The following is a 21,610-nucleotide window of genomic DNA, read 5'->3' as shown; positions in this document are numbered from 1 at the left end:
ATGCTGGGGGGGCTCAGGCCTGGGAGTCAGGCTCACTGCATGCTCTTGGGGACATTGCTTAACCTTTGAGTGTCTGTTTCCCCATCTGTACCAGAAGGATCTCAAAGCACACACCCACCCACCCCCCGTTCCAGGAGCCACGCTACTCCCAGACTCAGGTGGAGAAACTGAGGCAAAGGGGCTGTTTGTTACCCCACGTTCCGAGACACACGTGTCAGACAGGATAAGAACACGGATCTGCTGCCACTTTGCCAGTGCATTAACCCATGACCAGGCGCCTTCTTTTGAGCACCTAACTGAACCCCCCCATCAGTGTTTCTCTCGTTACCTGGGGGGAATTCAGCAAGGAAGCTTACAGGCAGGCCACTGAATAATGGCCGCGCTTGGGAAGAGAGCGGGGAAACTCGCTGCCTGGACACTGGGAAAGGGACACACACCGTGAGCTCTCAGCAAATATTTGAGCAGCTATCGCAGGGGGCTCTGTGCAAAACCATGATAAGCGGGGGAAGGGCTCTGCTCTGAACCCGAGGCCCCCTGACTGCAAGGACAAACAGAGCCCGGGCAAGGGACAGGGTTCCCAGGTGGAGGATTCGCGTCACTCCGACTTCGAGCACGCAGAGACATATTGAGCGTAGACAGTGCTTAATTCGTCCTGAAACCGGGGCAGGGCGTGAGCGAGTTCTGTTACTTTCATAACTGCTGTGGCAAGGCCGGGGGGCTCGGGGCTGCCAGGCCCAGAGGTGCCGCGGCTCAGTCCAGGCTCGGATTAATCATTGAGCACGGGCCAGTACGTGCTGCCATGTGCTCCCAGGGCCCCGGCCCCAGCAGAACCAGGGCCAAGTGGAAACCGCCTCGCAGGTCAGCATGGCTGGTGCCCATTGCTTGGCCTAAGCAGCACAGAGGCTGTAGGTCAAACCGGAGCTGCCTCGAGCTGGGTGGTGGAGGCCAGGGTGCAAACAGAAGGGGGGCTATGGGTCGCAGGAGGGGCATTTTCAGAGCTGGGGGAGGGGAACCCAGCACTGGCCTTGCAGAGCAGGGGTTGGGAGCTTCAGGTCAGAACTGAGGTGAGCTGTATCTACTCTGGCTTGCCCTAGTGCAGTCAGCATCTCCAATGAACCCCAGTCCCCCCAGATCTCAGAGCAGGAGCAAGAGCTGGGGGGAATGTCAAAGGTCTGTCTCAGGACAGGCCCAGCTCCCCTGCCAGGGCCACCCTGACTCCCAGAGCATTCGAATGGCTTGACCCCACCATACAATCCACTGAGCGAGCCCCACCACTAATAGGAGCAGGCCCCCTACCACAGCGGTCCCCTGCCCCACCCCTGCTCCACCCCACCAGCAGCGCCGCAGCGCAGAAGGGGTAACTAGCCAGATCCAGACAGGGCTTTAGCCTCTCAATAAAGCTGCTTACTCCTCCGTAACACCCTCTACCGCTGCCTTAAGAACAAGCCCTCGCGGCTCCTGCTAATGGCGGGTGCAACCCCTCGGCTTTCTCCTTCCAGCTCCATCCGCCCCGAGCAGCCAGAGCACCCAACACCAACGCCATGGGGGAGTCTGACAGTCACTGGGACAATAAATCCATCGCTTCCCCAACCTGCCAACCCCTTTGCCAGGCTGCAGGGCCACTCAGACCTCCATTGGGACTCAGCGCCTCCTACTCTGGAAGCATCGGCCCTCCAAGCCCCCCACCACGTGGGCTAAAGGAGAATCTCCCCTAGCTGGTAGCAGTGCAGGGTCTATAGCACACAGTTGAGCAGTCGCAATTCCAACCACAAGAGGGCAGCGACACCCCCCCCCCAGCTCATTTTCCTACATTTCCATTTAAACCCGATCCCCTGTTGGGGCTATGAGTCCACGTCCCTGCTAACACCTGTTCTCTTGTTCTTCCAATCTGCCGCTCTGAATGTGAACCTTGTTCTTATACTGGGGCAGCCGGGCAGGATTTCACTGGTACCTCCCGGCATAACAGGTGTATTATAACCAGGAAACTCAGCTTATTGGGAACAACATCCAATCCGAGCAGGAAGGATCATCCTTGGGCCCTGAGTCCAGCCCCCTGCGAGCCCAGGCCGCCCCATTGTATAATCCTGGGCACAGATTTCTTTTCAAGCTCCATTTTCTACCTGGGTTGTTTCTTTCTCAATTCTCCCCCGCCCAAGCCAGCCAGCGCCCTCACCCTGGGGCCCTTTAAACTTGGGCCTGAGCCATCTCCTTGCAAGGCTGGGGGGAGGGGGGGGGAACACACTCAGCCTGTTCCATTTCCTGCCTGTCCTCCCCTGCCCTGTGCCGCAGAATGGCTCTTTCCCTGGCATTTCCTCTTTGCTCTCTGCCTGCAGCACGTGGCTGGGGCTGCCCTGTGAGTGCTGGCCCTCGCCTAGGCAGCCAGGCATGACACCAGCGATTGCCGGGCTTTGGTACTTCATCACAGGTGAGGTGGTAAGGGATGCTGAGCGGGTCAGGCGAGCGGAGACATGCACAGATCCTGGCTTTGCAGTGAATGAGCTCCCAGCAGGACCAGCCTGTGCAAGTCAGGAGGGGGGTGGCGGAGCCAGTCTGATCAAAGGCACTGGTGATGGAAAGACCCCCGGTTTGGGCGGGGGTGGGAATCAGCGTTGATTTCATTGACCCAAGGAAGCAGGAGGCCATGGTGAAGCTGGATGAATCAGTGTCTGTTACGGATTGATACTGTCATTTGAGCTGTGCGAGACACACCAGGACGGTGCTTTTCAACTGGTGGTCCGTGGACCCGTGGGGGTCTACAGACAGTGTCTAAGATGTCCAATGGGGGCCGCACCTCCAGTCGAAAATTTTTAGGGGCCCGCACATGAAAAAAGGTTGCAAACCGCTGCCCTAGACAGACAGTCCCTCACCAAAGAGCTTCCAGTCAGAGCAGGAGACTCTGGAAAGACAAGACGCCCTGGGAGGGAAGCGGAGGGGGGAAAGTTGGGATTTTATCATGATTTGTAGTGTGGTTGCTTCTAGAGACTACATCTGAAATCTGGGCCCCGTTGTGGTCCGTGGCTGAGGCTGCTAGGCCCTACCATAATGCAAAGTAATAACTGGGCTGGACGCCGTAGAATGAATGCAGAGTAAGAGACAGTCCCTGCTGTTTATTATTAGTTTTAAATTTCAGATTACGGTCCCATGTGTATGAATAGCGCTGCTCTCTGCTGGGCAGAATCAGAACCGCACTGGTAACATTTAGTGCGGTGTGTTTCTGTCGGTGGTTCTGCATGGGGGTCCGCAGATGGTGTCCAAGATTTCCCAAAGGGTCTGCGCCTCCAGTCGAAATGTTGTCAGGGTCCGCAAAGGAAAGGGTTGAAAGCGGCTGTGCTGGTGGGTTTCAAGCTGCTGCTGGGAAGTTGGACACGGTCCTGGAGTGCAGTGGTGACAGCCCCCATGTCCACACGGCAGGAGTGCGCGTCCTCATCAGGAGTGCTTGCATCAGCTGAAGTGGGGCGAGGGGGGGGGTTTCCTTCCTTTGACATTAATACTGGCTGCTTCTGTGCAGCAGGCAAGATGTCAGCGTCCCCTATATTAATTGGCATTGCGGGGGGGCCTGAAAAACATTGGGGGCTGATTCTGTCCCCAGCAGGGGCAGCAGAGAGCCCCAGGCCCATACAGCACAATGGGGACTGATTCGCTCCCTCCTGGGTGCTGGGCTATATGCTCTAGTCTCTCTCTCTCTCTCGCAGAGTTCAGCGGGTCTGACCCCACTGCGCCATGGCTGCCCCTCTGAGCCGGCTGTCCCACATCGCCTTCCACGTCCCCGCCGGGACGGGCCTGGTCAGCGACCTGGTGGACAAGTTCCGCTTTCACCTGTTCGCATCGCGGGTGACGGCGTGTGCCCGGCAGCTGGCTCTCCGCAAAGGAGCTGCTGTCTTCCTCGTCAATGAGAGGCTGGGGGAGGCCCCCCCGGCCCACACGTTCCCGTCCGACCCCACCCGGCCCGCTCCGGCTCAGCAGCCCCCGCTGGGCCACGGCGACGGGGAATTCCTCTACGACGTCAGCCCCTCGCGCCCCGTGAGCACGGCCTCCAACGTGTGCTTCGAGGTGCAGGATGTACCCAGCGTCTCCCGACGCCTCCAGGAGCGGGGCTGCCCCCTGGCGATCCCGCCCACCGACGTGACGGACGACGATGGCTCCGTCACCTACTGCGTGGTGAGATCCGTCGTGGGGAACATCAGCCACACCCTGCTGGATCGCTCCCGCTACCGGGGGGCGTTCCTGCCTGGCTTCCGCACCGCTGGGGACGTCCCCAAGGGGCCGCGGGACCCGGCTGAGGCCACGCACTTCGATCACATCACCTACGCCTGCTCGCGGGGCAGTACCCAGGCCGTGCTGGACTGGTACCAGCACTGCTTCGGCTTCCAGCGCTTCGTCATCAACAGGCAGGAGGACGCGGCCGAGGGCTACCGGATCCGCGGGCGTGGCGTGGGGCTGCGGCTCACCGCCATGCGGTACGGGAAGGGCAGCGAGCCCGGGCTGGCTGACGACTGCAAGTTCGTCCTGGCCGAGTCCCTGCCGGAGCCAGGGAAGAACCAGGTGGACACCTTCCTGGAGCAGCACGGGGGAGCTGGAATCCAGCACGTTGGGCTCTACACCGCGGACATCGTCTCCACGGCCCGGGCCCTGGCGGAGGCCGGTGTGCAGTTCGTCGAGCCCCCCCGGGCCTACTACAGCGAGGCGGGCAAAGCAGAGGAGATCTGGGAGGCTGGGCAGGACCCCCGGCTCCTGTCCCAGCATGGCATCCTGCTGGACGGTGAGCTGGCTGGGGACAGGGAGGGAGGTGGCAGGGGCTCCAGCCCGCGCCAGAGGAGGTACCTGATGCAAATCTTCACCAAGCCCATCTTCCCCGAGGAGACCTTCTTCCTGGAGCTGATTGAGCGTCGGGGAGCCGCAGGATTTGGAGAGGGCAACATCCGGGCCCTGTGGAAATCCGTGCAGGCCTATCTGGACAAGGAGTAGGGAACCCCCCCCCCGCCTGCCTCGCCTTCTCCCCTGGTGGGCTGGGTCGCACAGCGGGGCCATCCGCTCCTGCTGGGGAACGATGGGAGGCCAACGCTCCCCTGAGTGACGGGAGCTGGCTGCCCAGGGAGCTGCACTGACAGGCTAGTGGTGGACCCAGTGCTCCATCCCCAGGTGATGGCCCTGCCCTGGTGGGAGGGAGGGAGGGGACAGACCCAGACCAGCTGTTCGGTCAGAGAACGGGAGGGTGGAAGCTACTTAAAAGCTCCCTGGGACACGCTGTGTGCCTTGATGGGTGGGATTCATGGGGCAGTTCAACTGTTCCCACCCCAGAGACAAACCCTGGCCCCTCCCCCAGCCCCACTCTGCCAACCCTCCCACGGCACGGCTGGATTGGCTCATTCTGATTTCCTGCTCCCTGGCCAGCAGCTGGATTTACTGCCAACGTTCATCCTGCAGCTTTGGACCCCACAAGCTTTATGGGTGGATTTAGGGACCGTGAGCCCAGCAACCGCTGCGCCACCCCTGGGGTGGAAGGTGGCAGCAACAGGGCTGGGGTGGGTGGGAGGCAGAGTCAAATGGGAATGACGGGGTGAATGGCAGGGAGGGCGCATCCCTGGGAGCAGATATCCCAGCTGGCCTGAGAACTGGCTCTGCATTAATCTCAGCACTAGTCATGTTTGTAAGCCTTTGGATGGGCCATGGGGCTGAGGGGCGTCTCTCTGAGGAGCTGGCCACTGGAGATCCCACGTCCTGTCTGCTCCACCCTCTTCCCCTCCAGGGCAGGACAGTTCCCCCTCCCTGCTCACTCACTTTGCACTGAGGCTTCCCAAGTGGCTCTGCAGGGATTTAGCTCTCCAAAGGCAGCTGCCGGGGAATCCTCTCCCTTTCCCCACACGCCACGTGCCAATCCCCTGGCTGGAGCGTGCGTGTGGTGTCCCCACCGGGGCCAGTACATTGGCTCTCCCTGCAGCCAGGCACCCGCCCCTCGTGAATGAGCTGTTCCCTCGGTCTTGTTCGGTTCATGGTTTTCAGCCTGATTTACAAGACTCTCCCCCAGCCAGGGTTTCCCTCACACTCCTGCCGCTCTCGCTGCGAGTGGATACTCGCTTACGGGTGAGTGCCTTATTGTTCACTTGAATTTAGTCATTAAACTGAAAACTGATTTTCCCGGTTCCGTGACCTGTTGCTGGCGGTAGGAGGTGGGCCGCACCCTGGCGTGTCATTTACTCACATGATCGCTTCTGCAGAGTCAGGTCTGTGCTACCAAGTAGCTCAACCCCAGCGCAGAGCCCTGCAATGCGCCTCCGAGGGGCTGTGGCTGAAGGACACCCTGGCTAGCGCGGGAGAGGGCGGCCTGCCTGCTTAGCGGGGATTGCCACGGAGTTCAAACTGCATCTGAGCACCGAGCTAGTGTCTGGGTGTCCTGAGGGGTGCTGCTGGGGCCCTATGCAGATCTCTTTGATGTCAGGCCCAGCTCCCACCCAGTCCACCTCTGCTACACCACCACAGCTGACCAGCAGAGGTGCTCACGTTAACAGCCCCCAAGGATGGGGACTGGGGTTTTTCACTGAGGGACCCTAAGGGCTTGTCTAGATGGGAAATTGACTGGACTAAGGACTCTGGCCTAGCTCTCTGTCTGGATACTCTGATTCAGCTTGACCCACTTCCAAAGCAGATCAGGTCAACCCACATGGCATTTTTTGGCGAGGAAACGATTTGGCCCCAAAATGTTGCCCGGTTTGAGCTAAATGCATTCAGCAGAAAATTCCTGCCCTTTGCCAGCGGGTGCCACCGCCGATCGGTTTTTGCAGATCCGCTCTACCCTAGGCAGGCTGCTCGAGGGGCACTGCCAGGCTGCCCACAGGTGGGATGGAGCCACTGGGTGATCGTGCTCTATAAAAAAAGGTGGCACTCAGGGCACACGAAGCTCCTTCCCTGCTGCTCATACCACCGGTGCCCCATTTCCTGCACTTATCTCCCACCCCCTCCTGTCCATCACCATGGCTCCAGTGGTCACCCAGCAACCTCTGCCTGGTAGCTGGGGCCAGGCCCTTCGCATCCCCTTTTGCGGCGCTGCCGGAGCATGTTTCCGGAGGTGGCTACAAAGAAATGGAGCCAAAATCTGCTTTTAAAAGCTTGTAGAAAAAGTTCAGATTTATTAAAACCTCAGCTGTGAGAGTGAGTAAAAGCAGGTGGAAAAGGAGCCAACGTACGAGGCAGGGCCAGCAGCAAACTGCCCCACGGCATCCGACATCGCCCTCTGGCTCTGCTGGGTCTCATGACCCTCCATGTCCCAGGAGCAGCAGGACGGGGCTGGTGGGAGGAGACGGGCAGCTGTTGGAAATACAGTAGTTCCACTTTGTCCTGCATCTAGAGCCGTGGATTCCCCCATTACTCAGGAGACAGTGGGAGTATCGGCTTCCCTCACCCGTGAAGGGGCAACCCCGGCCACGAACAGCACCTGCCAGAACGCTGGGATGCCCTGACTGGACAGAACTGTCCCTGGCTGCAGCGGGGGCCCCAGATCTTGTCCCCACAGGGAATAACGTATCGCGCCTTCGGGCGGAGAGACATTCACCTGATGCTGGCTTGAGCCAGACCAGCCCCACCTAACAGCCGCTCGGTGGCCCTGGAAGCGAGCCAAGAGCCCGGCCCAGTTCTCAGTGGACATGCATCTGCAGGGTTCAGAAACAGTCAGACCCCCATGCTGTATCTGCCCTGGGGATGAGCAGAGAAGTCCAGGCCCCAGGCTATCACGCCAGCAGGACGTCCCCTGTAATTCCCCATGTAATGCAGGCAGACCGCTCCAGGCAGGTGCAGGTTCCTCACTCCACCCCACGTCCCCACTGTCGTGTGGCATCCCTCTCTCGCTGCTAAGGGCTCTGCAGGGCGGGAGCCTCCAGGGGGAAGGGAAGTGGTCTGTGGGGATGGTGGTAACACAAGTGAGCCTGCACTAGAGGGGGTCCCTCTGCAGGGGGCTGGCTGGATGAAAGACGTGCAGGGAACAACGGACTGTGGGGGGCCTCCTACGTGGGCTGAGTCTACATGACTCGGTGTTGCCCCCGACAGCCGGGTGCCAGTCACTGCAGGCCTGGTGGAGCTGCCAGCTGGTTGGGGGGGACAGAACAGCCCAAGCAATGCAGAGTATGGAGCCTCCCTCCCCTCCAGACGGGCCTCACCGTTGGGTGCAGTCTGAGCGGGTCCAGCCGGAGCAGGAGGCTGCAGTCATTCCCCAGTGGGGGCCTTGAGAAAGGCCTCAAGGGAGAGCTGCCTTAGGGGGCGGCTGCAGTCTGCTTCCACCTTCAGCTGGCCGGCGTGCAAGGGATCAGCGCCCCGTTTCCGCTTGCAGCCCTACAGGGATGGACACAAGTGGGGTTACTGCTGTTGGCCTGGGGAGCCTGGTAAGGATGGGGGGGGCCCCCCAGCTGACAGCCCCAGAGGAGGACAATGCCCGGGGGGAGCTGGAGACTGACATCATGGGGAAGCACAGCATCATGGGGAAACCTGCCCTGCACGATGGGGGGGCTGCGGGCTCCAGGGCCGGCCCAGGCGGCTTCAGCTGCCTCCTCGCAGATGCGGACGCACTCACCTTGCCAGGCCCCCTCCCCTCACAGCTCTGCTGCTCGAACACCTTCCAGACCTAGGGGAAGCACAAGACAGAGCTGGGCTAACCCCTGGAGAGACAGCACTGGAGGGTGGAGACACGCCACAAGCCCCTTCCCACAGCTCGAGGGGGACATGCCAGGCTGGCCCCCAGCCCCTTTTCATGTGACCCTAGTGGGGGCAGGGCCTGTGCAGGGCTGAGCCCCTCTCCCTCCCAGCAATCCCAAGCGGGGGGATGCAAAAGCTTAGCTCTCTCCCTGCTACTCCCAGGAGTCCTGTGGGGGATGCACAGGGCTCAGCCCCTCCCCGCACTCCCAGGGATCCCAGGGGGTGGGGTCGAGTACCTTCTTCATAGCAGTGGAAACAGCCGATTTCTGGAACTCGGCCTGCGTCACCCACCGGAACGCTGGCCGCTCCAGCTCCTTGTCCCGCCCGCCTGAGGCCATCTCGGGGTCCCCGCCCAGGAGCAGCGAATAGACCACGTACGTCTGGTGAATGTGGGAGAAGACATGGCCGACCTGGAATGCAGAGGAAAAGATCTGCAGTCCCAGGTGGGGGAAACGCTTGCTGCTCGACGGCGCACCCCTCTGGCTGCACCACAAGCAAGCCGAGCGCCGTCCACACTCAGCAACAGGGTGACAGTAGCTGGGGAGGGGCTGTAAGGGGGTTATAATGGGGGAGCAGAGCAGAACAACCAACCAGGCGAGGGCACCAGGGACCCTCTGCTCTGCCACTCCCTAGCACCGCTTCCTGGCCTCCTGGCCCTCAGCCGACGCATCTTGGGCATAATCTTCCTGGCTGCAGGCGGAGGACTTGCTTCAGAGCCCAGCACCGCAGCTCCTCCCCATCTGTCCCCCGATGCCCTGGACCTATGGCAGGCCCGGTCTGCACTCCCGTCAGCTGCCCCATTCGCCACGAACCCTTTACCCACCCCAGGACGGACGCGTGGCCCTGTTTACCTCTCCAACATACCGCAGGCATCCTCTGGCCACGGCTTCTCCGGCCCAGGCCTGAACGTGACCCAACAGCGCTTCCGTCTGCTGCTTCTCCTTCTGCTCCGGCCCCCAGGGCAGGCTGGGAAACTCCCACAGCCCCGCCAGCAAGCCTGGGAGAGAGCAAGGAATGGGCAGCCAGGCCACATTCGGCACAGCCAGATTTCCATCTCCAAAGGGCGCTGTGTTCCCACCACACCCAGGGCCCAACGTTCCTCTGCTCACAGGCCAGGGTCAGGACTTGGAAAAGCCTTTTGGGGCAGAGCGTCTCGACTGGCCCGTCCAAGCGTTTCCTGCCCTGGCTGGCCGCGGGATATTGTCCCTTCAAGATCACGTCCCTCTGATTACCTCCACCCCAGTTGCCAATTGCAACACGAGGTGCCTGAGGGTATTGCTCAGACCAGGCACAGGGCTCAAGCCGTCGATCCTGGGGGCTAAACTGCTGTTGTAAAGTCTCTGCCAAACAGACAAGAAGCGAGAGGGGAAGAGGCAGCAGGTTCAGGCCCAGGAAGCTGGGTGCAAGGAGCCCCCGAAGATAGCCCAAGGCACTGGGGAGCTGTCGTGCTGCCAGTGGCTGGATCTGGGGCACCGTGACCACTGATCACCCCTCCTGCTCAGCAGCCAGGATCGTTACTGACATAACGGCTGCACTGTCAGGCACGGCACAGCTCCTCCACCTACGCTGCTGTATCCAGACTGGGGATGGACAATTTATGGAAATTTTGAAGCCATGGGGAAAAAACCCATTGGGGAGAGGGGTGGGAAAAAAGTGGAACTTTGAGGGGAAAAAGATCTGAAGTAGTTATTTGTTAATCAAAACTAAACTTTATTTACTTTTTTAAGAACGCAAAATGTATTAAGTACAATTTAGTTAGCACATGAGAAAGTCCTGTTTGGTATGTTTATGAAATAAAGAAGTATAAATTCTTTAGCTTTGATTCAAATAACAATGACAAATATACCTAGCATTGGGGAGGGACTGTAGCTGCACACGAAGGTACTTACAGGTATTGTTTTTTGCCTGTTGCCAAATAGGAAAAAAATATACAGTAAAAGCGGTTTTATCCAGCATGTTGGGGGAAGGGGGGTGCCGATAAGTGAAAAATGCAGGTTAACTAAGAGGGAGGGGGTTGGGGTGGGGATGTGGGGCAGCGGGAGGGGGTAGGTGGGGCCGGATTCAGGGGCTGCTCACCTCGGTTGGCTCCGCGCGCTGCCTCCACCCCCGCAGCTCCCATTGGCCACGGTTCCCAGCCAATGGGAGCTGCAGAGCTCGGGACAGGGGCAGGGGTAACGTGCAGAGCTACCTGCTGTGCCTCCGCGTAGGAGCGGCCGGACAGGTCACCGCTTGTGGAGAGCCGCCCAAGGTGAGCGGCCCCTGGATCCAGCACCCTGCACCCCCCGCCCCGCACCCAAACTCCCTCCCAGAGCCTGTGCTCCAACCCCCTGCTGGCCCTGCACCAACCGGACTAAAAACCAGGATTTTAAGGAAGATCAGAAATGCTGGTTTATAGAGCTTTCCGGCTGGTGAAGTGCTGGATAAAACAGCTTTTACTGTATAAAATACAGAGCACAGAACGCACCAGTCTTGTTGTAAACCTAAAGGAAGGTTCTGTCTTCTGGGCACAGAAGAAGTATGGAAATAGATCTGTCCTGATCACGTCAGTAACAGCATCCCCCTCGTAATCCTGTCCCTGTTGACTCAGAGCACACACTTCATCTCACCAGTTTCTTTCCAATTTTCCCGTATCGGGCCTTAGGAAAGAACCATTTTTTTCCTGGACGTTTCTGGGTTGTTTTTTTCAGATGCTCACCTCTCTAATCCGGCCAGAGCTCCAAGCAGGGGTCCCCCCATAGGGATCCTTCCCACGCTCCCTCCCGCCTCCCCCTAGCCAAGGAGGGCTGGCTGTGGGAGTTTGATGCCTGTCGAGGTCAGTCAGCAGTGAGGTGCTTTTTCTCGCACTGGCCCCCTGGGATGAGTAAGCCCTGCCCCCCAGCATTCCCACTCCCACGGGGCAGCGAGTCTTCCGTTCCCACAGACACCAACTCCCCCCACCCCAGTCTCCCTTTCCATCTCCACCCTGGCGCACACCCGAGTTACCGGAGCTGGGTCTCTGCACGATCAGGTACTCCGGCTCCCTGCGGTGGCCTCTCCTCTCCAGCACACACGTGGCCGTCCGCTCCGCCCGGGGCTGCTTCTTGGCAGCTCTCCTGGGGAAGTTGGCCACGCCAAGGCTGCTGTCCCAGGGCTCCGAGGCAGGGGGGCACAAGGAGCAGATGCCTGTGGCGGCAGCGGCTGTGAATCAGACACGGCAGCGGGTCAGTCCCTGTCACTGCACCGGCCCCCATCAGACCTGGCGCTCAAGGGCTGCACCCCTGCCCTGCTCACGGCATGAGAGGGCCTGCTGCTGATGCATTTACCCCAGCACCGAGAGCAGCTCCTCCAGCAGCTGGTCATGGGGCTCCCAAGGAGAAGGCACCATCTCAGCCCAGGATCAGCCAGATGAGGTGCCCCAAGGAGGTGTTGGGGGGGACCCCCTAGAAGTTGGGCAACAGAAGCTCTCCCTTAACGTCTCCTTCCTGCGTGTAAGTCACTGCATGTTCCCACCCCCACATCCCAAACCAGCCTCCATGCGACACTAATCCCCATAGTGTAACCCAGCAGAGCTGGGGCTCCCCAGCTGCACGGGCCAGCAGGGGAGTCCATCAGGAGTCCTACTGTTCACGGCAGCACCGCCTGGCCCCTGCCGCTCTAACAGCCTATCGCCGCGCTGCCCCCAGAGCTCTGTGCCTCAGGGCGAGGCTTCCCCGCCGGCTCAGAGCTCACCTGGGGCTAAGGGGTCAAGAGGTGCTCTCCATATGAGGCTGAGCCTCGAGAGCACAGTGAGAGGTGGGGATCCCCGGCCAGCACCTACCACACTCCTCTAGGTCAGGCGCCTGGGGGAAACTGGAGGCAGCTTGTCCCAGCAGTCTCCTGGAGGCAAATTCCAGCTCCTTCTCCACCTGCAAAAGAGGACAGGGTCAGCTACAGGTCTCAGCTGGAACTCCCCCGCCCCGGAACCCTATCACCATTAGATAACGAGTTCATGGAGGACAGGTCCAGCAATGGCTATTAGCCAAGAGGGCCAGCGATGCAGCTCCACACTCTGGGTGTCCCTAAACCTCTGACTGCCAGAGGCTGGGACTGGATGACAGGGGATGGATCACTCGAAATCTCCCTGTTCTGTTCATTCCCTCGGAAGCATCAGGCCCCAGCCACTGCTGGCAGACAGGATACAGGGCTAGATGAACCGTTAGTCTGACCCACTATGGCCGTTCTTATGCCATTTCAAACCTGGCAGCACATATTGCATTTGGCACCAGCCACAAACTGCCCCCTGATGAGATGTCACAAGACGTGGATACCCGAAGACACTGCGGCCACGAGTCAGAAGAGAGCTTGGCCCACGTGTGAACAGGTCTGGGAATTTGTACGCAATACATCCAAGGGGGGTAAACCCCATGGGGAGAGGGGAACCGGGGAAGGCCAGGTAAAAGGGAGCGAGAAGTTTCAAATGAGAAACAGGGCACAAGTTTTTAACAGTGAGGGTGATTTACCACTGGAGCAAACTACCAAGGGATGCGGTGGGGTCTCTATCTCTTGATGTCTCTAAATCAAGATTGGATGCCTTTCCAGAAGATGCTATTGGCCAATACATATAGTTAGGCATAGTCTGGGTATTATGTACACAGTATTAATATAATACTCATTTTATATGTGTGTTGGGAAGTTATGTTAACTGAATGTATTATGGTCTTACTACAATTCTGTTCACTCACGCTGAGTATCTCATGACCCTTTGCAAAGCCAAAGTCAGCTTTGGCATTAGCTAATAGAGAACTTGCCAAAGACAAGCAATGTTTGTTCTATATCCTAGTACAAAGAAAAGGAGTACTTGTGGCACCTTAGAGACTAACCAATTTATTTGAGCATGAGCTTTCGTGAGCTACAGCTCACTTCATCAGATGTATACCGTGGAAACTGCAGCAGACTTTATATACACACAGAGAATATGAAACAATACCTCCTCCCACCCCACTGTCCTGCTGGTAATAGCTTATCTAAATTGATCACTCTCCTTACAATGTGTATGATAATCAAGTTGGGCCATTTCCAGCACAAATCCAGGTGAGAAATCTGTGACGGAATCTGGAGTCAAAGTGAGCTCTTGGGAAGCTGAGGGGAAAGCCGTCTCGGAGGAATCCCAATGCAGGGAAGTGACTTGCTCGGGGTCCAGAGGGAGGTGGTGGGTCCCCACCCTTCCTAACAGCACACATTTTTATGAAGTGTGGGGTTTACATACAGACCACTGACCTACTGGGATTGAGCTGAATGCAGGAAAGCACAATACTTACCCGGCAACTCGCCCTGCAGTGGTGTTTCACAGGACACTCCATGCACAGTGGGGCCCTGGGGGTACACACAGTAGCTCCCAGCTCCATCATGGCTTGGTTAAAATCCCCTGGCCGGGCTGGATCTACCAGAGCATTGGCCAAATCCCTACGACAAAGAGCAGCGAGAAGTGGCAGGCTGGGCAGGCATGGTTAGCCAGAGGAGCGTTCCTTACAACACACAGGGGGCAGGTCCCATGAGCTGGGAAGAGGAACAGCCCTCCCCAAACAGGCACTCACTCGCCCTCGCCGCAGCTGGGGAGAGGCTCAGAACCTTGATACCAGCTAGACCCAGGGCGGAGGGGGCTCAGGCCATTCTTGGCCACTGGGGCTTGCTCCTGTTCTAGTATGTTGGGCTAGCATGACTAGTGCTCAGGATCCCTCTTCCTACCTTACTAGAGCCACTTGGAGTCACAGGGCCAGGACCCCCCCGCAGCCTCATCCCAGTGATGGCTCTCTCTGACAATGGAGATCGGGGGCTCCGCACCCCAAGTCCCTTCATGGCAGTTAGAGGCAGCTGGCATTGGCTTGTAGAGCCAGGGAACCCCTGGTGCAACGAGCAGACACGGCCGCAAGCCCACACTCTCCAAGACGCCTCTCACCGCACCGAGCACCTGAGAGCATGCGACTGGTCAGTGACCCCCGAAAGCCAGGTGCAGCCACCCCACGCAGGCTCTTCCTCCGCTTAGACTGGCTGAGAATCCCAGCCCCTGCTTAGCGACGCAGCCGCTCCTGTGACAGTTCTCGCTGGCGCTTGGACAGTACTCGGCAAGTTCTGGTCTCCTGTGCTGCCTAGGGGACTAGGCTGCTGCACACACCCATCGGCACGATCCTGTACTGCAGCCGGGGGGAGGTGGGGATTTCATCTCCAGGGCTGATCCAATCCCTGCCTATGCCCTGTATGGACCTGCAAGGGAGCGACTTCCTGCTCACTGGGCTAGTGCTTGTCTGGGCTGCAAGGCAACTGACTGTCCCAACGACCTGGTAAGCAGAGGTGAAAAGCTGTCTCCCATGACCGATCCCCCCAGGCCACCCTGGTGTACTTTACTCCTGTTTGTATTACAACCCGCCCTCACCTCCTGGGACAAGAAAAATCCCCTACCAGAGTCTGTTGGCGACAGCCGGGCTGCTGGAGTCAGCGCCGATGCATCGGACCCGGCACAGGACTCGAATCACGTTCCCATCCACCACTCCCGTCACCTGGCCCATGAGACGGAAGAGCCGCGGTCACCATCTCAGGAAACGTGCGTGCTCGTGCCCCTAGGAAGGGAGGGCAGTCGGCCAGGCCGGTCCCAGGGAGGGGTAACTGGAGGGACCAGCCTCCCCCATGGAGGACCAGCAATCCCCAGGCCAAGAGTGCACCACGGATGGCTGGAGCTGGTCTGGCCTCCCAGTGCCCAAGCAGCAGCACAAGGCTCCTCTCAGTGCCCAGATCCCCCCGGGAGATCCCAGCTTTCAGCGAGGCAGGAGGAACTTTGCAAGTTCTAGAACTTGAACTGCCCTGGGGCAAGAGGGGCCATGGGCGGCTAACAGCAGCCACAGGGAGAGGCACATTCCCCAAACCTCCCGTCGGCTGAGGCGCCCGTGAAACCCAACAGACCCCAAGGCCAGCACAGCCTGACACACCTGCGGCAATGCGGGCACACGGACAGCGCCGGGTCTCTCCTCACCTGCCCGTAGGAGATGGAGGCAATGGCTCCTGCTGTGTATCTCCCCACTCCCGGCAGAAGCTTCTGCAGCTCCTCGGCCGTCCCGGGCATCTGACCTGCCCGCTCGGAAACCACCTGAGGGGAGAGGGATAAACGGGAATCCACATGAAACAGCAGGGACCTGGTGTCTCCCAACGTGAGTGGGGCAAATCAGCCACACTCCACTCTGGAGCTTTTGGCTAAAATCTGGGGACGGAGCCGTGGCACCGGGCTTTCCCGCTCACCAGCCAGCGGGCACTAGCATGGAGAGGAGGGAATGTAGGAAATACCCCATCCCTCCACAACTACCCCCTACCAGGATACCTTCTGTGCTGCTTCCTGCAGCCGCTTCCCTCGCGAGTAGTAGCCAAGTCCTGCCCACAGCTCATTCACGTCCTGTTCCCAAGACACACAGCCAGGGGTTACGACTAGTCGCAAAGGGCCCGGGATTAAAGATCAATGGGGGTGTTTTCAGGCCCCTGCCATGGGGGATTCTCACCTCCAGGGAAGCTTTGGCGAGTGCCTGCAGCGTCGGCCATTTCTACATTGCAAAGGAAACAGAGGTTTGTTCGCTGGCACAGGACGGGTCTGCAGAATGCGACGAACGCATGGCTGACCCGCAGGCTGGGGACAAGACATGCAATGGCCGAGGTTTCAGACACCCTCAGAAATTCAGGGCTCTGGGCGTGGGAGGAGGAGACAAAGGACAATCACCTGCATCCACCTGTTGTAAAAGTCAATCACCGTTGCCACCTGCGTCTGCTGGAGCATGATCTCCGACACCCACACTGCAGGCACAAAGGAAAAGCAAGAGCATCATGGTGGACTGGAAGGCCCCCTCCCAATTCAACACTTTGCCCTGTCCCTTTGCACAAGGTCTCTCTGGGGGGGAAGGCGGAGCCTCCCATGGCTTGCACTAGTCCCTTACACCTGAAGCAGGCTTAGAATTGGGGCCACTGACGTATCCAAAGTTACTGCCCAGAAGATCCATTGGCCACCAGTTTTCTCCCCATTTGTGTCATGCTGCTCCCATGCATCTCTCAGACCAGGCCGTTTGAGCCTAAGGAGGCAGCACCATCATTGTCCAGCTTCATCCCTGTGATGCTAGGTCCTTGCAAGTGCCACGCTGCTGGCCTCTTTCAGAAAGAGTCTAGAGGAGTTTTGGGCTGCGTCTGGTTTTGGGAGAGCAGCGTGATTTGTTCCGAGTATTTTTCTCCACAGTGAAGCTGCAATCCCCCACAATGCACCCTGCTAACACTGCAGTGCTAGACACAGATGACACGCCGTGACAAACCTTCTCTCTGAGAAAAGAAGCCCAAGCAGACAGCCTGTGTTCTCTCTGTCTCACCTGCATATGCTCTTCTGTTAGTATCTGATTCGCTTGCAGCCTGAAAGAGACGGCAGAGAGAATTTCAGGGGAGAGGACAGAGCTCTCAGCTCTGGACCCTGCTCAGGGAGCAATGGGGAAAAGGAAAGGAGATGCACACCTTGTTCGGATAGGGTAATTTGCACTCAAGAGAGAGAGTCAAATTTAGCACTGGTGAGATGCCACCAGCATTTGGAATGACACCAGTTAGCTTGCAGAGAGCAGCTCCTCTTGGGCAGTGTTTGATATCTGAGCCCTGGTTCAAATACTGGCAGAGGACAAAATTTGTAAGTGTAACTCAATTTAGATATAAGAGCTCCTTAAATGGGAGGAGTTATATGACTCCCAGGAGACCTGGGATCTGCAGCTTCAAGCTGCTACTGGCCACCTGAAAACAGCTCTAACCAAAACCTTCCTTGGAAAGCACTTTGTTCTTGCAGAGTTTCTTAGGAAGGTCAGATGCCCAACCATGTTAGAGAGTCAGGACTAGGGTTATTTTTTCATCCAATGGGGCCTAAGATGCACAGGAAATATTTGCATAAACACACGCAAAACACATATTTGCATATGCAAATAAGAAAAGGTGAGCAACTACCTGTCTTCTATACGCTGTTTAGATACTAATTAAAGAAAAGATTGGCCCCCAAAAGTTTCCGTTAATGCTGAATTTGGTCTGACCAATTGAAAGCCAACACAAAATTGGCTGCAATCTCTCTTGATCTTGGCATGAGGGATTTCATACATTTTCTTCGACACTTCTCCAGCTAAAGTTTATCCTGAAAGTTTAGAATCCCAACAGAGAAACCTTCCCTGAGGACATCCCCACCCCACCCTGCACACAGGTACCAGCACCGGAGATTTTTAAATGGGACAATGGTGGCCCCATACAATTCTCAGCATAGCAGCTAAAGTTCACCTCTGACCACACCAGCCATTCCACCATGGAACAGGCAAATCCACTGTCACCATTCACCGCTGTGGGCTTAGCAAGGACAGAGGTGAGAGCCTGGGCTGGCACAGAGTGGGAACAACAGAACATTCTGCAGCAACAAGGGAATACAAACTAACAGGCAAGCAAACAGTCAGCGGCTAAGGACAAATAAAAACCTTCCTGCAGCACTAGAAGCTCAAACCCAATAGATGAGACCAAGGATGAAAAGCTGACACTGACTAGAAACACACAGTGAAACTGACCTGTCTAGTTTCAGGTAGGACCAAGTTGAAGGAAACAAACCACATTAGTGGAGGAAGATACAATCTGATTTTAGATGCCCCTTCAGTTTCAATGCAATCTGACAGGTTCATAGGGGAAGACAGTGCTTTGGTCATCAGGGCAGCATCTTTTAAACTGGGGGAACCCAACCACGTATTGTGGTGACCCACTCCTGCCGTACCAATTTCCTCCAGGGAAGGTCGCGCTTGCATTTGTCGTACCAGGCAAGCAAATTCTTCCGAAAGGCCTTGATTTCTGCCGGGTGGCTGAAGAGATGGTACGCAGACTGTTGGGCAGACACTGGAGGTAGCACGTCTGCAAGGAGACATTAAATGCCAGTCAGAAGACAGGACCAGTGGTTAAAGGAGCTGGTGGGGGAGGGCTTGGCTGCCCTTTCATTACTGAGGCAAAGGAGGTCTTTCCATCAGATTACACAAACCACTAGAAACAAGGAAAATAGCCTGGAGAAGCCTGCACTAGACCCTGAAGGGTGTGTGGCCCCAAAACGATTTCACCAGCTGTTTCTAAGATTCACCCGGTCCCAGTGCGCAAGACCTCTACAATCTCAAATTCGCCCCTAAAGCCTCACTTCTACCAGCCTACTTCACAAATACTGGCCCTCATCAAATGCTTTCCCCTCCTAAACATTACGGAAGTGGAGAGATGTGTCAGATTAGAAAAAAAAAAAGTTCCTCTAATTTACCACCCTTAGCTGAGTCTCCCATTGCATCTTGTCGTCTCATAGACTGTATGTTCATCAGGGCAGGAACTGTTTTTCCATATGTCTCATACAACTTGGAGCAGGCCAACACTTAACTAGTACACACTTCGATGCCTGTATTCTCTGTCCTCCACTGAATGCGTTAACCAAAATAAGCTTCTGGCAAAGAGATTTCAACTATCATGTCTACTACAGAGTGTAGAGTTTACGTCAGGGGTGAGGAAGCCCACACAAACAACATGGGGCCAGCAGAGAAGGAGGCAGAGAAACTGACCAGAAACCAGCCAGTCTATTTTTGGAAGTGCAACAACAAACAGTGTTGAAAAAAAGAAGCAGCATGAACTTATGGTTAAAATGTTGTATGCCTCTGAAAACGTGACTGTCAACTCCCTGCGTGTATCAGGGCCAAGTCGTCTGATTTCAGTGACTAAAGTAAACTTTCAATTACCTGTTACTGCTCTTAGCCCTGCAGAACTCACCCACCTCTGTATGAGGAAACTGCAATCTAGCCTTCTCACACAACATCAGCAGAGTAGTTAACCAAGCTCACCTTGTGAAATCTTGGTCATTGCTAACGCATGAAGAAGAAAAAGCTCAGATTGATTCTCACGTCACAAAGGTGATTTTGCAGGCCTGGCAGTTAGAGGAAATGTATATGTACTTGTAAACTGAGCACAGCTAAGCTGCAGTTACTGAGAGACAAGAAACAAGGAGCTTCACAATGCCATTTTAGCATTGAAAGGTGCAGGTTTGAGTCCAGAGAGTTGGACTCCATTGAGAATGGCAATGGAAGGTGCTGTACAAGTGTAGAATATTAGGATCAGCAGTGAATTAATATATTCAATGGTCAGACTGAATAACGTGCAGTCCCAATGATGGAAAACGTTTTATTTATAAAATATGTGTTTATTTGCCTGTGTCCCTTTGCACCCAGGCTCATTCCTGATCTTGTTTGGTATGTGTCTAGCTGTTCACACTGTGCCTATCGTCATGGTGTCACCCTTACTGCAGTGTCCCTAAGATCCTTGTAGCTGAAGCGTTTCACCTTTATGGGATGATACATTCTCTCTGCACCTCCTTGGGGATTTCCTCACATCCCCTGCGCCCTGCTGGAGTCCCCGCCCGCTGCGACCTGCTGCCCGGAGTTTACTCATCGCCAGGCTGAGGAAAAAAGAGCGAATGGGGTACTGTTATGGTGACCCCCTCAAAGGCCCTCACATCCTCAGCATCTGCTGCAATAACTCTCCACTCCCAGAACTCCAACCTCCCCACAGGACCACGGACACCACACGCCCTCCCACTGCCACCCTGCAAGCTGCGGGGACGGGGACGGGACGGGACACCCGGGCACCATGTGCACCTCATGGGAGGGTGGTGGGACCCGGACACCCTATGAACCTCGTGGTGCGTGTGTGTGAGAACCGGGCACCCCGCGCACCTCATGGGGGGGAGAGTTGCCAATTTTGGTTAGACATACTCCTGGAGATTGAATCACATGGTATGCTCTTTAATTAAAGGTTATTCTTTAATTCTTGGAGACTCCAGGCCAATCCTGGAAGGTAGGCAAGCGTATCATGGCGGGGGGGGGGGGGGGGAGGCGGGGACAGGGCAACCCGTGCGGGAGGAGCAGTGAACTGGACACCCCGGTTGTGTGTGTGGGGGGAGGGGGGGGTTTAACTGGACACCCCATGCACCTCGTGTGCATGTGAACCGGACACTCCGTGTACCTGATGTCTGTGTAGGGGGGTTGAACCGGACACCTCGTGGGGGGGGGGGGCGTTGAACCGGACACCTCGTGCACCCCGTGGGGGGGGGTTGAACCGGACACCTCGTGGGGGGGGGTTTGAACCGGACACCTCGTGCACCCCGTGGGGGGCGGTTGAACCGGACATGCCGTGGGGGGGGGGGGGGGTGAACCGGACACCCCGTGGGGCGGGGGGGGGGTTTGAACCGGACACCTCGTGCACCCCGTGGGGGGCGGTTGAACCGGACATGCCGTGGGGGGGGGGTGAACCGGACACCTCGTGGGGCGGGGGGGGGGGTTTGAACCGGACACCTCGTGCACCCCATGGGGGGCGGTTGAACCGGACATGCCGTGGGGGGGGTGAACCGGACACCCCGTGGGGGGGGGGGTTTGAACCGGACACCTCGCGCACCTCGCACGCTGGCGGGAGCCTCCGGACAGTGCCGCGCGCGCGGAGCCTTCCCTTACCGCACTCACCCCGCGCGCCCTGCTTCCCCGGGGACCCGCTTCGCTCTCGCGCGGCCCAATCAGAGCCCGCTCCCGGGCGCGCAGGAGCCAATCAGAGCGCGGCCCCGGGAGCCGCCTCGCGCCCAGTACCTCTCGTCTCGTGTGGACGATCCACGACAGGTCTGGCCTATCAGCCGACGAGGCGGGATCAGCGGTTACTAGCCAATCAGCGTGTCCGAGAAGACCGGGCTCCTCCCCCGTCCAGTCTCTCACAAGGACCCCGCTCGGACTCGGGGCTGCCCTTTCCAAACGCCTGATAAACAAAAACGCTCGTCGGCCTAGGAGCGTGCGGCGCGTGGCCGCGCGCGCGGAGCCGCCGCTCGGGAGCGGCCTTGAGGGCGCAGAGCGGCGGGTGGAGTGAGCCGGGGACAGGCGCTTGC

General features: G+C 57.6%; 2 protein-coding genes across 7 annotated transcripts; one reads left to right on the top strand and one right to left on the bottom strand.

The window, feature by feature from the left end:
- Positions 1–2,285: 2,285 nt before the first annotated feature.
- On the top strand, positions 2,286–6,131 carry HPDL (4-hydroxyphenylpyruvate dioxygenase like). The gene is made up of 2 exons (XM_048862265.2): positions 2,286–2,425; positions 3,693–6,131. Exon 2 carries the CDS (start codon positions 3,721–3,723, stop codon positions 4,963–4,965), a length of 1,245 nt encoding a protein of 414 aa, XP_048718222.2. The 5' UTR covers positions 2,286–2,425; positions 3,693–3,720; the 3' UTR covers positions 4,966–6,131.
- Positions 6,132–7,094: 963 nt separating this feature from the next.
- On the bottom strand, positions 7,095–21,610 carry MUTYH (mutY DNA glycosylase). 6 transcript variants are annotated; one of them, XM_048862256.2, is made up of 17 exons: positions 21,136–21,610; positions 20,025–20,140; positions 18,440–18,573; positions 16,974–17,067; positions 16,394–16,467; positions 16,179–16,220; positions 16,004–16,075; positions 15,662–15,775; positions 15,094–15,191; positions 13,956–14,100; positions 12,476–12,563; positions 11,662–11,856; positions 9,531–9,676; positions 8,916–9,089; positions 8,558–8,608; positions 8,148–8,319; positions 7,095–7,643 (listed from the first exon to the last, which is right to left on the bottom strand). In XM_048862256.2, the coding sequence occupies exons 2-16, from the start codon at positions 20,131–20,133 to the stop codon at positions 8,194–8,196; spliced, it is 1,662 nt and encodes a 553-aa protein (XP_048718213.1). In that variant the 5' UTR covers positions 20,134–20,140; positions 21,136–21,610; the 3' UTR covers positions 7,095–7,643; positions 8,148–8,193. The 6 variants fall into 6 exon arrangements, 5 of the variants coding, with proteins under 5 accessions (XP_048718213.1, XP_048718212.1, XP_048718214.1 ...); XM_048862255.2 differs by having other exon boundaries at positions 7,095–7,302; XM_048862257.2 differs by having other exon boundaries at positions 7,095–7,281.

This window comes from Caretta caretta, chromosome 8 (assembly GCF_965140235.1).
Source record: "Caretta caretta isolate rCarCar2 chromosome 8, rCarCar1.hap1, whole genome shotgun sequence".
In the NCBI taxonomy this organism is placed as follows: domain Eukaryota; kingdom Metazoa; phylum Chordata; order Testudines; family Cheloniidae; genus Caretta; species Caretta caretta.
The sequence above is the reverse complement of the archived record's forward strand: the minus strand, read 5'-3'. Positions and strand labels throughout refer to the sequence as shown.

Coding starts and splice junctions, on each gene's coding strand:
- HPDL (XM_048862265.2), top strand. CDS start 3,721: ATGGCTGCCCCTCTGAGCCGGCTGTCCCACATCGCCTTCCACGTCCCC.
- MUTYH (XM_048862254.2), bottom strand. CDS start 20,133: ATGAGTAAACTCCGGGCAGCAGGTCGCAGCGGGCGGGGACTCCAGCAG. Junction 15,776..16,003: donor TGCAGGAAGCAGCACAGAAG/GTATCCTGGTAG, acceptor CTCTCCCCTCAG/GTGGTTTCCGAGCGGGCAGG. Junction 9,677..11,661: donor CGTGCAGAGACCCAGCTCCG/GTAACTCGGGTG, acceptor GCTCTCTCCCAG/GCTTGCTGGCGGGGCTGTGG.